This window comes from Rhinolophus sinicus, linkage group LG11, assembly GCF_036562045.2.
Source record: "Rhinolophus sinicus isolate RSC01 linkage group LG11, ASM3656204v1, whole genome shotgun sequence".
Taxonomy (NCBI): domain Eukaryota; kingdom Metazoa; phylum Chordata; class Mammalia; order Chiroptera; family Rhinolophidae; genus Rhinolophus; species Rhinolophus sinicus.
In genome coordinates this window covers 40,755,441-40,768,327 of record NC_133760.1, presented here as the reverse complement: position 1 = coordinate 40,768,327, position 12,887 = coordinate 40,755,441, and the positions used below count along the sequence as shown (strand labels likewise).

Sequence of the window (12,887 nt, the reverse complement as noted above, 5' to 3'; positions counted from 1 at the left end):
ACACACTCAGAAATAATGTTTTCGGCTATCTGGGCATCTCTTAGCCATCATGGTGGGGCGTGGGGCGTGGGTGGGAGATTGCTCTCCTAGTTCTAAAGCCTCAATTTCAAGGACGTGTCCCCCAAGCTGAGCACATACGGAGGTGGGGGCGTGCACTCGGGCGGGCAGTGTCCTCCCCTGCGCACACGGTGGCTGCGTGCACGGCTGGGAGTTGGGGAGCACGCAGGGGGAGGGGGGACTGCTGCCGCAATGCGCGCCTCCGCCGGGGCCTGGGCAACCAGATGGAGCGAGCGGGCTGTGCCTGCGCTCCCCGCCTGGGGCTATAGCGGCTATAAAAGCTTCACCACCTGCTTCCACTAGGGCGTCCGGCTGCTTGAAGGAGCCAATTCACTTCCTCCCGCAGCATCTCCGCTGGACATGGACCCTGAGACCTGCTCCTGCCCTACTGGTGAGCCCCTGCCCCCATCCTGAGGCACAGTGCGCCCCCTTATTTGTAAAGAACCCCATGCCCTATGCTTTCGCTCAAGGACATTGGGGGGAAGGGCCACTTATTTCCCATTTTGAACCTCGTGAGAGGTGGGCATGGCTATATCCCAAAGGACGCTAAGATTGGTACCCACCTCCTCCTTTTAGGCCTGACCCCACCCCGAGTTTTACCACCTGAACTCTTCCTGTGGCACCTCCCTCTCTAGGTGGTTCCTGCACCTGCGCCGGCTCCTGCAAGTGCGAGGGATGCAAATGCACCTCCTGCAAGAAGAGTGAGTGTGGGGACCCCCCTGTCCCCGCCCCTTTGCTTCCCCAGTCTGTCCACCCAATATGGTGAGACTCGCGAGGCCCCTTATTACATTGCTTCTGACTCTTTCTGGGCCTGAACCACCTGGGGAGTCCTTAAGATGCAATCGCCTGGACCCCACCCACCCGGTGATGGATCCAGTAGGCCTACTGGCAAGATGTTTTGTAAATTCCCAGATGATTCTAATGGGCAGCTGAGACTGAGAACTGTTACCCTGGCCCAACTCCTCCCCCAAAACCTGCAATGCCTGGGGAAGGCTGAGGGTTGGCTCTGGAATTTGGGTCCCTTGGCCCCTCTCAGGCCTTTGCGGATCCCCTCAATTTGACCTCCCCCAGATCTGCCCAGAAGCAGTGTAACATGCATGCGGAGTAGGAGGTGGGCGGAAAGCTCCCTTTTCCCTGGGGTGTGAGGCTGGGTGTGGATGCCCCCATGCATCTCCTGGACCTCCCACACCTGTACCATCTCTGTTCCTCCAAGTTTATTCTTCAAGCCTCTTTTCAAGGTCATTTACCCTGTGATGCTTTCTGCTTAAGGCCCAGCACTCCCCCAGCCTGGGCCTGACCCTACCATCCCTGGGACTCCCCCACACTCACCACCCACATTACCGACTCTAAGGGGCTGTGGCTAATTACTGGGTACCCTTCTCCGGCTGCCCAGTATGCAGCTGACCTACCATAGATGCTGAGTCAAACCAGGCGTGAGACTAGGAAAGGGACAATGACCCTGCAACCCTCCTTTTCCCGCCTCCCTTTTGATGGGGACAGAGGAGGGGGAAGGCCATCAGACTGGGCACCCCCTATTTTATCTGCAGGCTGCTGCCCCGCAGAGTGTGAGAAATGCGCCAAGGATTGTGCGTGCAAAGGTGGAGAGGGGACAGGCAAGGAGGCGGAGAAGTGCAACTGCTCCCAGTGAGACAAGGAAATGCCCTCTGAGTGAACCATGTGTAAATCGTGCTGTGTGGCCCAGTGCCACCTCTCCCTGTGCGGAGGCTCAGCTGTGTTTTCCCCTCCCATGCTAGCTGCTGGCATGTGACAATAAATCCTATGACTGGCATACGCCAAAGATTGGTCTCTTCTTAAAGGGCATGGGGGTGGGGGCTGGGGGGTTAAGGGTACGTGATCTGAGGGAACTGCCTAGTTGAAAAATGAAATCCTGAGACTTGGCTACTGTTCTCTTTGGGGCTGGGATGGAATCCGGAGTACAGCCTTCTCCGCTTCATATGGCCCTTGATCCTCCTGCTAAGTCAAGCTCAACTCTGGGGAAAGCGGGGAGACCAGGCCCATATAGGTTTGTCTCTTTCGCCCTCCTCTCAACCTCACTTCATCTGTACAGTGGGGTTGGGAGAAGTTAAAATGAGCCCCCAGCCCCAAAGGTCTGTTATTTCTGGAATTTTCTAGTTGCTCCTGCAAAGTTGCTTGTTTTCAGACTCATTAGAATTCAGTCCAGGAGGCCCCAGTAAACACTGTCTTGGCAAACTGTCAGCTGCATTGCCAAGGTCACTGCCCTGAATAGCCTGTCTCCTGAAACAGAGTGTTCAGCTCCTTTACAAATCTTCTCATTTGGCAGTTTGTCTCTAGCTCCTTCTTTCTTCAAGGGGAAGGAGAGTAATAAGAGCTTGTATCCAGGTGGTTGTGGTCTAGTCTATGATAAAAGGGAACACTCAGATTTACCTGGGTTGGCTGAGGAGGGAGAAGTAGAATTCTGGGAGAGAAAAGTTTCCCAGTTAGAGGACAATACTGTAAACATGTCAGTTTTCCTCCAAGTTAGTTTTCTGGATAAGTCCATTCAAATGCCCACAAGGATTTTTTTTTTTTAAGTCTAAAAGGATAAGTTTAGAAAAACAGAGCACAAGAGAAGCCAAGACAGTTTTGTGAAGGAACAACAAAAAAAAGGCTTTCTCTAATCTGCTAGCACTGCTTGTTCTAAAGCCCTGGGAAGTGGTGTCGGCTTGAGAATAGATCATTTGGACAGAGAAGAGAATCCAAAAACAAACCCTTGTGTAGCTGGAAGTAGGAGATGATCCAATCAGTGGCAAAAGGCTTCACTAGTCAGGGAAAAGTGTTGGAACAATTAGCTACTCCTTTGACTATCCTATAAAAAATAGTTTTCAATTGATTTAAACACCCAGGAGCAAAATCAAAGTTATAAAAGAATTTGGAAGAGGAAACTAGGATAATGCTTATTGCTATGGCCTAGAGACAATTCTTTTAAATAAGACACATGAAAGAAAAGATTGATAAATTTGAGATGACCTTGTGCTCAGTCCTCTTAAGTACATTATTTTACTTGATCCTTAAACTCTAAAAGAACAGTATAATTTTATAGCTATTTTATAGATGGGGCAATAGGGCTTAGGGTAATTCGCATGAGGTCTGTTTAAAAATTCATGTATCTTCTTTGCTGACATCTCTATTAGAATATTTTGCCCATTTTTTTCTCTTATTTTTGTTGTGGTGAAATACACATAACATAAAATTTGCCATTTTAACCATTTCTAAGTGTACAGCTTGGTAGCATTAAGTACATTCTCATTGTGTAAATAACACCAGCATCCATCTCCAGAACTTTCCCATCTTTGCAAATTTAAACTTTGCACCCATTAAACACTAACTCCCCATTCTTCCCTCTCTTCAGCTCCTAGCAACTATCATTCTACTTTCTGTCTCTATAAATTTGACTTGGTACCTCGTATAAGTGGAGTCATACAATATTTATTTGTCCTTTTGTGTCTGGCTTATTTCATTTAGCATAATGTCTTTAAGGATCATTTATGTTGTGACATCTGTCAGAATTTCATTCCTTTTTCATGCTGGATAAATTTTCATCCATCAGGGAACATTTAGGTTGTTTCTACTTTTTGACTGTTGTGAAAAACGCTCCTATGAACATTCGTGTACACATACCTGAATCCCTGCTTTCAATTCTTTTGGGTATGTTTTTTTGCCCATTTTTAAATTGGGTTGCTTGTTTTATTACTGGATTATAAGGATTCTTTATATAGTCTAGATACCAGTCCTTTATCAGATATATGTTTTGTAAGTATTTACTCCTACTCTGTGGCTTGTCTTCTCATTTTCTTAATGGTGTCTTTTAAAGCACAAAAGTTTTTAATTTTGAGGAAGTCCAATTTATCCTTTTTTTTTTGTAATGGCTTGTGCTTATGGTATCATATTTAAGAGCTAACATAAGGTCATGAAGGTTCTTACCTGTGTTTTCTTCTAGATGTTCTACAGTTTTAGCTCTTAAATTTAGGTCTATGATCCATTTTAAGTTAATTTTATGTATGGTATGAACTAAAGATCTAATTTCTTCTTTCCTTCCTTCCTTCCTTCTTTCCTTCCTTCCGTACCTTTGTCAAAAATCAATTGACCATAAATGTGATGATTTCCTTCTAGACTTTCAATTCTGTTCCATTGATCTATATGCCTATTCTTGCATCAATCCCACACAGTCTTAGTTACTGTGGCTTTATCATAAATTTTGAAATTGGTTAGTGTATATACCCCAACTTTGTTCTTTTTCTGGTGGACTTCTTTATTGTTTTCCATCATTCAGCCTTTTAATGGTGATCTTTTCCATTTTTCCATGGGCTTTTGAGCAGGCATAGGAGACATATATCTCCACTGAGTCTGCCATCTGAACTTGGCCCTCCAAACTACTGCATTGCAAAAAAATTTATGGATGCTACACACTGAGGATAGATGAAAAGAAATGGTCTCTGCCCTTCAAGGAGCTTGTGAACTTGTGGGGAGGGTGAAACCATTGCAAGAATATCTAGATGTTTTAGAACTGGAAGAAACTTACAGACCATGGCACCCAAGCTCTCCTCATTTTAGAGACGGAGAGACTGAGGCCCAGGGAAGGAGGGGAGACACAAACAAAAGCTCTGGTCGCTTTAAGAAGGAAGAAACCCACCAGGTTGGGGAATCAGGGAAGACTCCCTGGAGGAGGAGACATTTAAAATGGGCTTTGGGATGGTAGGAGGGAGCAAAACCTGACATGTGGAGTGTCAAGTGTATTTGGAGAGGGTACCCTGATCCTAGGGAAGAAATACTTGGGGACAGAAAAGGGAAGTTGAGGCCAGATCATTAAGGAGAAGGTGATGCCAGAGGTGTTTAGCTTTCTGAAGGCAGGCTTTCAAAGCTGGCTCTCCACAAGGCAAGCCTCACCGTTCAAGGAGGCTTCTTACCGTCTGCTTGCAGGATTCAATTTTCTCCATTCCTCTGCATTATTAAGCAGCTACAATGAGCCAGGCACTGTGCCCGGCGCCAGAGCTAGGACATGAACACAACAGACACAGCCCACAGCCCAGGGGGAGTCAAAGATTAGACACAAAGAAGCACATACAGCACTAGCTGCCGGAACAGGCTCTGTAGCTAAGTGCACAGGCTCGAGCTAGACTGCCTGGTTTTGCCCCTTACTGGCAAATGACTTTGAACACTATTACTTAACCTCTCTGAGCCTCAGTTCCTCCCACTGGAAAATATGGATAACAGTCCCTATCTTACAGGGTTGTCGGAAGGATCAAGTGAATTCACCGCACATGTAAAGAAAGCACTGAGCGCCTGGCACAGGGTATGGGCTTTGTAAAAATGAGCTGTTTAATTCCCAGTAACTGTCATCATAATAAGGGCTACAGAGAAGGGGTGCATTTTCTGGTAACAGAGGGATTCTGCCTATTTTGGGGTCCAGGAAGGCTTTTCTAAAGAAATGGGCTTTACACTGAGGCCCAACATATGAAGGGGAGAGAAGGGAGGAGAGAGAAGTCTAGGCAAAGGTCCTGACGTCAGACATCATACCACTGCCCTTGCCCCATGTAGCCAGACTTGTAAGACGGCCGTCAGTGATCGCAGTCTCCTGGTCATGCCCTCGTGTGACCGCTTCTTCTTGAGTGTGGCCTGTACCTAGTCCCTTGTGTCTAATGACTAGAGTACTATGAAAGTGATGGGACGTCACTTCTGCAATTCGGTTGCAAACGACTGTGCCTCTGTCTTGCTCACATTCTGTTGTTGGCGCTCTCTTGCCCTCTTGCCTGTTCACTATCGTGTTGTGACATGCTCTACGGACATAACACGTGGCAAGGAGTCGAGGGAGGTCCCTGGCCAACAGCTTAGGAAAAACCCAGGCCTCAGTCAGTTACCCACAAGAACCCGAATCCTGCCAACCACCAAATGAGGGGGCTTGGAAGCAGATCCTGTCCCAGTTCACTCCTGAGATGATGGTAGCCCTGGACGACACCTGGCTTGCTGTATGTCAGAGACCCTGAGCCCACGGGCACAGCTAAGGCTCACCTGGATTCCAGACCCACTGGAAACTAGGAGATAATACATGAGTGTTGTCAGTAGATTTGAGGTAATTTGTCATGCAGCAACAGGTAACTAATACAATTCAAAAATGAAGGCAAGGTCAATAGAAGGAAGAGGAAGAATTAACATCAGACAGATGGTACCTGTGATGGGAACCATGAAATCACAGGATTTCCCCAAGGAGGAAGAGACCTAACCTCTTTCTATGCCCTCAACTAATGCTGGAATCCACCAGCCTCTCTTTCTATTGCTGTGGTGATATCTCCCAAGGTGGTCCCTTTGGGTTGTGACCAGCTCTAATTGCAAGAAAGGCCTTTCTTACCCAGAGCAAAATTTTTATCCCTGCAGCCACCACCCACTAGCCTGGTCCTGCCCTGGGGACCACAGAGTACAAGCCTAATTCCCAACTCTTCAGTGCCTCATCTGTAAAATGTATCTACTAAAAGCATCGGCCTGTAGGGCTGTGCTAGGGTCACGTAAAATAAATGTAGAATGTCCTTAACAAATTCATCGACTGCTCCCATCGAGACATGGGGTCTTCATCACGTCCCCTTGAATCTGGGCAGCCTCTGTGACTGCTTGACAAAGAGAATGTGGTGAAAGTGACCTGTGCTAGTTGCAGGGCCCAGTACACAAGAGACTCACAGCTACCACTCCTGTCTGTTGATCTGCTCACCTTTGGGGCCCTGAGCTGCATGTAAGGAGCCTAATGGCCCTAAGGCCACCATGCTGAAGAGGCCACATGTGGGAGTTCTGGTCAGTAGTTCCAGCTGAGCTCAGCTCTCCAGCCACCCCTGCCAAAGTGCCAGATGTAGGAATGAAGCTGTCTTAGAGCCTCCAGACCAGCCCATCAACCAACTGAATTCCACCAAGTGACCTCAGTCAATGATACATGAAACAAAGGAATCACCCAAATGAGCCCTGCTGGAATTCCTGACCCACAAAATCAGGAGAGACAATAAAATGGTTGTTTAAGATGCTAAGTTTTGGGTAATTTGTTGCATAGCTATAGATGATCGGAGCAACCACTCTTCAAAGGTAACTGTTTTCTTCCAGATTGAACCTGCCCACCCCTCTCAGCTATTGCTCAGATAATGGGGTTTTGAGTCTTAGGACCATTGTGATCAACTGTCCTCTGGACAGTGAAAGTGCAACAATGAACACAGCCCTCAGAGTGGTCTGCTCAACTGTGCCAGTTAGGACTCTATCCAGGATGATTTAACAAAGGAAATTATTGTCTCACCGTGGTTTCAGGTATGGCTGGATCCAGGAGCTCCAATCATGTTTTCAAGGTCCATTTCCTTTGTGATGACTTTATTTTCAAGATCTTCTCATGGAGACAAAAGGTGTTAGAAACTCAACTTCTCATCTTCTCAGGTTCAAGTCTAGATGGAAAGAGTAACTGCCATTCTCCCATCACAAGTTTCATTGATCCTCTTTGGTTCACGGTTGAGTGACCAAATCAGAGCCAATCACTGTGGCCAGGGAGGTGGAATGGCCTGGCAGCCCACCGACATCCAAACTATATGGACTAAGTAAGAGTGGGGAGGAGTGATTCTCCAAAGGAAGACTAACAGTACTGTCACAGAAGGATGAATGGATGGATGGGCACAGCAGAACTATAAATATCCACATCAGCAGTAAAAAGAAGAATGAAAAATCACTTCCCTCATTCTAGATGGCATACTCCTATTAATACAGGTTAGGATCACATCATTGCCTCACACTGAGGACTTACATCAGCTTTGCAAGGGGATGTTTCTCCTCAATCTAATGCTGCTAGGCTTCATTCCCCTCACTCCTACCATGTCAGGGATTAGAAAGTCTTCCCTCTCCATGTCTGTCTCCAGTACAGTGAGGCTTTCAGGGCAAGACTAGGCCCAGGGTCTCCTTTACTTTGCTGAGTGGTCATGTCTCCTCTCGCAGAGTCAAAGTGATTCAAGGGAGACAGCTGAGACCCAGAAGCCAATTTTATTGTCAACACTGATGACCCAAACCCAGGGCTAGATTTAATATTTTCAGGGCCAAAACAAGCCCTATTGCCTCTTCATAGACTTGGATTATTTCCCCTGAGTGAACAAGTTACCATCTGATTTATTAAAAACCAGGAATTTTGTGTATAATGTGTGTGCACATGTAAATATCAACCACAAAATCTACCTACTGCCAAAGAGCAGCCCTTCAGTGTTCTCAGTCCACAGGGCTGCCCAACACAGTGAGATTTCCAGGAATTTGGCTCTAACATCAGAGAACATTTACATGTGATCCTCGATTTCTAGTACAATCTGATCATTGAACAGATGAGTAAACAGAGGCTCAAAGGGGCCGAGGCACATAACAACCCCAAGGACATCAGCAAGTGAGTGGCAGAGTAACCACTAGACTTTAGTTTTTCTGACGGCTCAACTCTCCCGCCCTGCTTGGAGCTTTTATTTGAGTGAACACACAGGTCCCAGGAGGGTGAAAAAAAAGTTTTTACTTTCATTTTGCAATTGGCCCTAATGCAAGGTGGGGCCTGGGAAGGGAGGAGCCATGGAGGGGATTACCCCAATAATTTATTTGACAAATATTTGTTAAGTGCCTACTGCAGACTTGGCTCTGTGTCAGGGGCTAGAGACACTTTTTTTTTTTATTTTTAAGATTTTTTTATTGGGGGAAGGGGAACAGGACTTTATTGGGGAACAGTGTGTACTTCTAGGATTTTTTTTCAAAGTCAAGTTGTTGTCCTTTCAATCGTAGTTGTGGACGGTAGTTGTGGAGGGCGCAGCTCAGCTCCAGGTCCAGTTACCATTGTTAGTTGCAGGGGGCGCAGTCCCGATGGCGCAGTCCGTTGGAGCTCTGTTCTCCTAACGCCGAAGGCTGCCGGTTCGACTCCCACATGGGCCAGTGGGCTCTCAACCACAAGGTTTCTGGTTCAATTCCTCGAGTCCTGCAAGGGATGGTGGGCTCTGCCCCCTGCAACTAAGATAAAGACACGTTTTGAAGGCAATGACTGCTCTTGAAGTTTTCAAAGGTTTAGGGAAGGACACAGATATCAATCCAAGAATCACATAGGTCCCTACATGTTACAGACACGGGAAGGGCCAGTAAGGAAAAGGACAGGATGTTTTCCAGCATGTTCCATGGGTATCCTGACAGAGCATGCGGATCAAGACAACATCTCTACAGAAGTGACAGTTGAGTTGAACTATGAAGACATTTCCATAGGACCTAACATTAAATGTTTGCAAGGACGGACAGCCTGTTCTCTAAACTCTAAACTACCTCCTCACTAAACTTTCCGCTGCAGCAGCCAGCATTCCCTTAGCCTGCCAGGAACCTTCCAGTAACCTGTCCCATGACTGGTGACACACTCTGGGCATTACGAAGTTGATGATCTAAGACACGACGTTACACAGGAGCCAGACTTCTGTTGACAGGAAAGCAGGGTGTGCGTCTCCAGAGAGGAATCTGGACCCACCCCTACTTCCCCTCAGCATGCACTGGGGAAGAAAGTTCTTGTGGGGTTTTCACTTCCACGTGTTCCACGGTGATGCCAACTTTCCAGCCAGCTGCTTGCTCTGCTCCTTCCCTTCCCCTGCCTGACAGAAACCTCATCCTCCATACCTCACTGGCCCACGTCCTCCCAGCCTGGACTGGGTCTCCTCCTCTCTGCTCTCCCTGCCCTAGAGGGTGCCCTCCATCGTAGACATGACCCTGGTATCACCTGTCCTGTGCCCTCACGACACTGCCCCCATAACCATGAGTTTCCTGAGCACAAGGCTTGTAGCTCTTTGATCTTGATTCTCCCTGCATGTGATGTCCACCTTAGAACGCTTCCTGCATCGGCTGGGCCCTCTGGTTTGAATCACCAGGTTCTGCCTCTCCCTGGCTCTGTGACTGTGGGCAAGTGACTGATAAAGATGAACTGGAACTGTAAGGAAACTGATCAGGAGAGAAGGGGGTCTGTGGGAGGAGCTGGGGCTTGTAGAAGTTCAGGGGAGAACACCTAGTCAAACTCTATGGTTCTAACTTCCCATCTCCCTGCCTTAAATACCCTCCATCTTGGCACACGAGCCAGAATGTGCACATGGCCTGCCGTGTCTGCATGCGCTGGGTTGCAACCCTCTTCCCTTTCCTTTTTCTTTTTCCTGACTAAATCATTTTGGTGATGGAATATCTAGTAGATATTATTTTCCAGTCAACATTACTTAACTTTTCTGGGGCTCCATTTCCACCTCTTTAAAATGGGAGTAAGGCATAGTACTTACCTCACAGGGTTGATACAGGATTAAAAGACAACTCACACTTAACTCGCTTTCTACACTCACTATTGCATACTAAAGCACTGTATATACAAGGGATCAATGTGTCATCAGTAACCATCCCACGGGTTTAATACAATGCTATACAATTATCAAGCCTTATTCAAGCCTTGAGGACAGTTTTTGTAATCTGTCCTCACTTTCAATAGATTATTTGTCCAACCAGGATCCCCAAGGCCTCCTTTTCAACCCCTCCCTAATCACTCGGGTTCAAGTACCGGGCGCGCAGGGCAGGAGCTGGGCACACAGCAGGAGGGCAGGGACCGGGTGCTTGGCGCACGGCCGGGGCTGCCCCGCGGGCCACATCCGGCTCTGCACCCCACCCCTCCCACGCCGAGGTCACCTGGGGAGCAAGCAGGGCGGCTTCTAGGAACTGGGGCTTGGCGGCCGTGTGCACAGCCGGGTGCTCTCGGCCGGGTGCGCTCAGCCCCGTGCTCCAGTGACTCAGCGCGGGGCGTGTGCAGGCGGCACCCGGCCCCGCGCGGGCTTTTGCACTCGCCCGAGCTCCTTCCTCCTATAAAGGCAGTCCGCCGTGCGCTCTGCCCAACCACACTTTCTCTAAGTCCCAGCCATCCGTCTCGCAGCTGTCCTGAGACTCCAGCCACCACTTCAGCTCGCCATGGATCCCAACTGCTCCTGCGCCACCGGTAAGAGGACCTGGTCCGGACTGGGGATGCCGGGTGTCGACTGATTGTAGAGCTAGAAAAGCAATTTCGGACCCATCGTGTTCCTTCCTGATCACTGACTCGTTGATCAGGAGTCTTGGTGGCTCGTTTCTAAAGCCTTTTAGTCTACCTTTCTCTACTGGCCCCCCGTTTTACTGATAAGGAGATCAGAGTTCATGACGTGCGCAGGTGCTCACCACCTGGTTGTAGAGCTGGGACTCCAGCCCCTGCTCCAGGGACTAGGCTGACCTCTGTCTGTCTCCTCCTTGCAGGTGGCTCCTGCACCTGTGCCGGCTCCTGCAAATGCAAAGACTGCAAATGCACCTCCTGCAAGAAGAGTAAGTGGAATCCTCTCATCTACTCCCTAACTGCCCCCCCCCCAACCCCTGACAGGAATTTAAACAGGGCAGTTGACATCCCTTAGGGAAGGTGGCACCTTCACAATGGCCCCCTGTGGGGAAAAATGGAATCCTTATACATCCTTTGTCCCAAACGCTCATCTCTTCCACTTCCTTCCTTTCCCCAGGCTGCTGCTCCTGCTGCCCCGTCGGCTGTGCCCGGTGCGCCCAGGGCTGCATCTGCAAAGGAGCATCGGACAAGTGCAGCTGCTGTGCGTGACGTCACAGAGAGCCTGCCCCCTGATGTAAATAGAGCAACGTGTTCAAGCCTACATTTTTTTGTACAACCCTGACCTGTTTGCTACATTCATTCCCTTTCTTTTTTATAAAATACATGAATGATAATAAAAGTTGCTGCCTTTATTCTGACTGTTTTCCTTGGCGTGCCCACCAGGGCTGGCTGGGGGATTGGATGGGTTCTGGACTGAAGTGTTACTCCCTAACAAACAGCCCTAAGGCAAGCCAGGTGACCTCACTGAGAGTCTCTAAGGGTGTTGGGTAGTAAGATATGGAAGCCCCTTTGTTCTCATGTCAGTATTAATGGTCCCCAAACCTCTCAATCAGGAATTCTCATTCTCTCTGGTTTTCCTGCCCAACTTCAGGTCCTCAGTGGGTTTAAGGCTTAAAAGCGACAAAAGAGTGCAAAGCAACTCCTCACCAGCTTGGTTCCTACATGGGCTTAAAAATCCTTGTAGTAAAGGGTCAGTTGTGATTTTTTTTCTCTCTCCATCCCAGACCTAAATCTTGGTAATGAATAATTACTATGAAATGACATAAAAGGACAATACAATGTCCACAGTTCTAGATTCAACACACACAATTTCAATAAATATAGGAAGAACAAATAATAGAGATTTTTAAATGCTGCACATTGTTCATCAGAAGTGTGCACTGAGCACTGGAGACAATTCATAAACGCCCCAAGGTGTGGACCCCACACCTGGAGTGGCACTGCGCCCAACATCCCCCCAGGGAACCGTCACTCTTGGCTTGCCCCACATCACTGACAGGACACCTGCTACCCCTGAGAGTTCCCTGTTTTCACTTGGCTCTGAATCTCTGCAGGTTCCTCCCTAGGTCAGGCTGAAATCTGGGCCTCCATCAAAATATAGCCTTTGGTTCCTTGAAACTAACCAAGTTCCTAGGAATTTGGGGAGAATTGGCTGGCCTTTTCTCAGCAACAAGGAGCACACCTGAGAACTGGTTCCAGATGAAGCATTACCTGTCAGCCTGTGCAGGGTGATGTGGGGTTCTGCAGTGTGGAGGGTGTGGTGGTGTTTATTAGACAGGAGTGAGGCCCTGGTGACTTGTAATTAATGCCAACGGTTAGTTCCCCTGGCTATTTGTGGAGGGAGTTGCTATTTGATGTAAAATCAAAGAGAAGGACAAGTCCTATGGACCTGAAGGCAGGACCACGCTTG

At 48.1% G+C, this 12,887-nt stretch overlaps 1 protein-coding gene and 1 non-coding gene across 2 annotated transcripts; both read left to right on the top strand.

Annotated features, from left to right (window-relative positions):
• The first annotated feature begins 212 nt into the window (after window positions 1–212).
• LOC109459475 (uncharacterized) lies at window positions 213–1,846 on the top strand. Its single transcript, XR_012490173.1, has 3 exons — window positions 213–448; window positions 634–758; window positions 1,605–1,846. It is a non-coding gene; the product is annotated as an uncharacterized LOC109459475 (transcript).
• An 8,801-nt stretch (window positions 1,847–10,647) lies between these two features.
• LOC109459516 (metallothionein-2A) lies at window positions 10,648–11,829 on the top strand. Its single transcript, XM_019754026.2, has 3 exons — window positions 10,648–11,050; window positions 11,341–11,406; window positions 11,595–11,829. Exons 1-3 carry the CDS (start codon window positions 11,023–11,025, stop codon window positions 11,684–11,686), a joined length of 186 nt encoding a protein of 61 aa, XP_019609585.1. The 5' UTR covers window positions 10,648–11,022; the 3' UTR covers window positions 11,687–11,829.
• Window positions 11,830–12,887: the final 1,058 nt, after the last annotated feature.

Coding starts and splice junctions, on each gene's coding strand:
- LOC109459516 (XM_019754026.2), top strand. CDS start 11,023: ATGGATCCCAACTGCTCCTGCGCCACCG. Junction 11,051..11,340: donor CAACTGCTCCTGCGCCACCG/GTAAGAGGACCT, acceptor TCCTCCTTGCAG/GTGGCTCCTGCACCTGTGCC. Junction 11,407..11,594: donor ATGCACCTCCTGCAAGAAGA/GTAAGTGGAATC, acceptor TCCTTTCCCCAG/GCTGCTGCTCCTGCTGCCCC.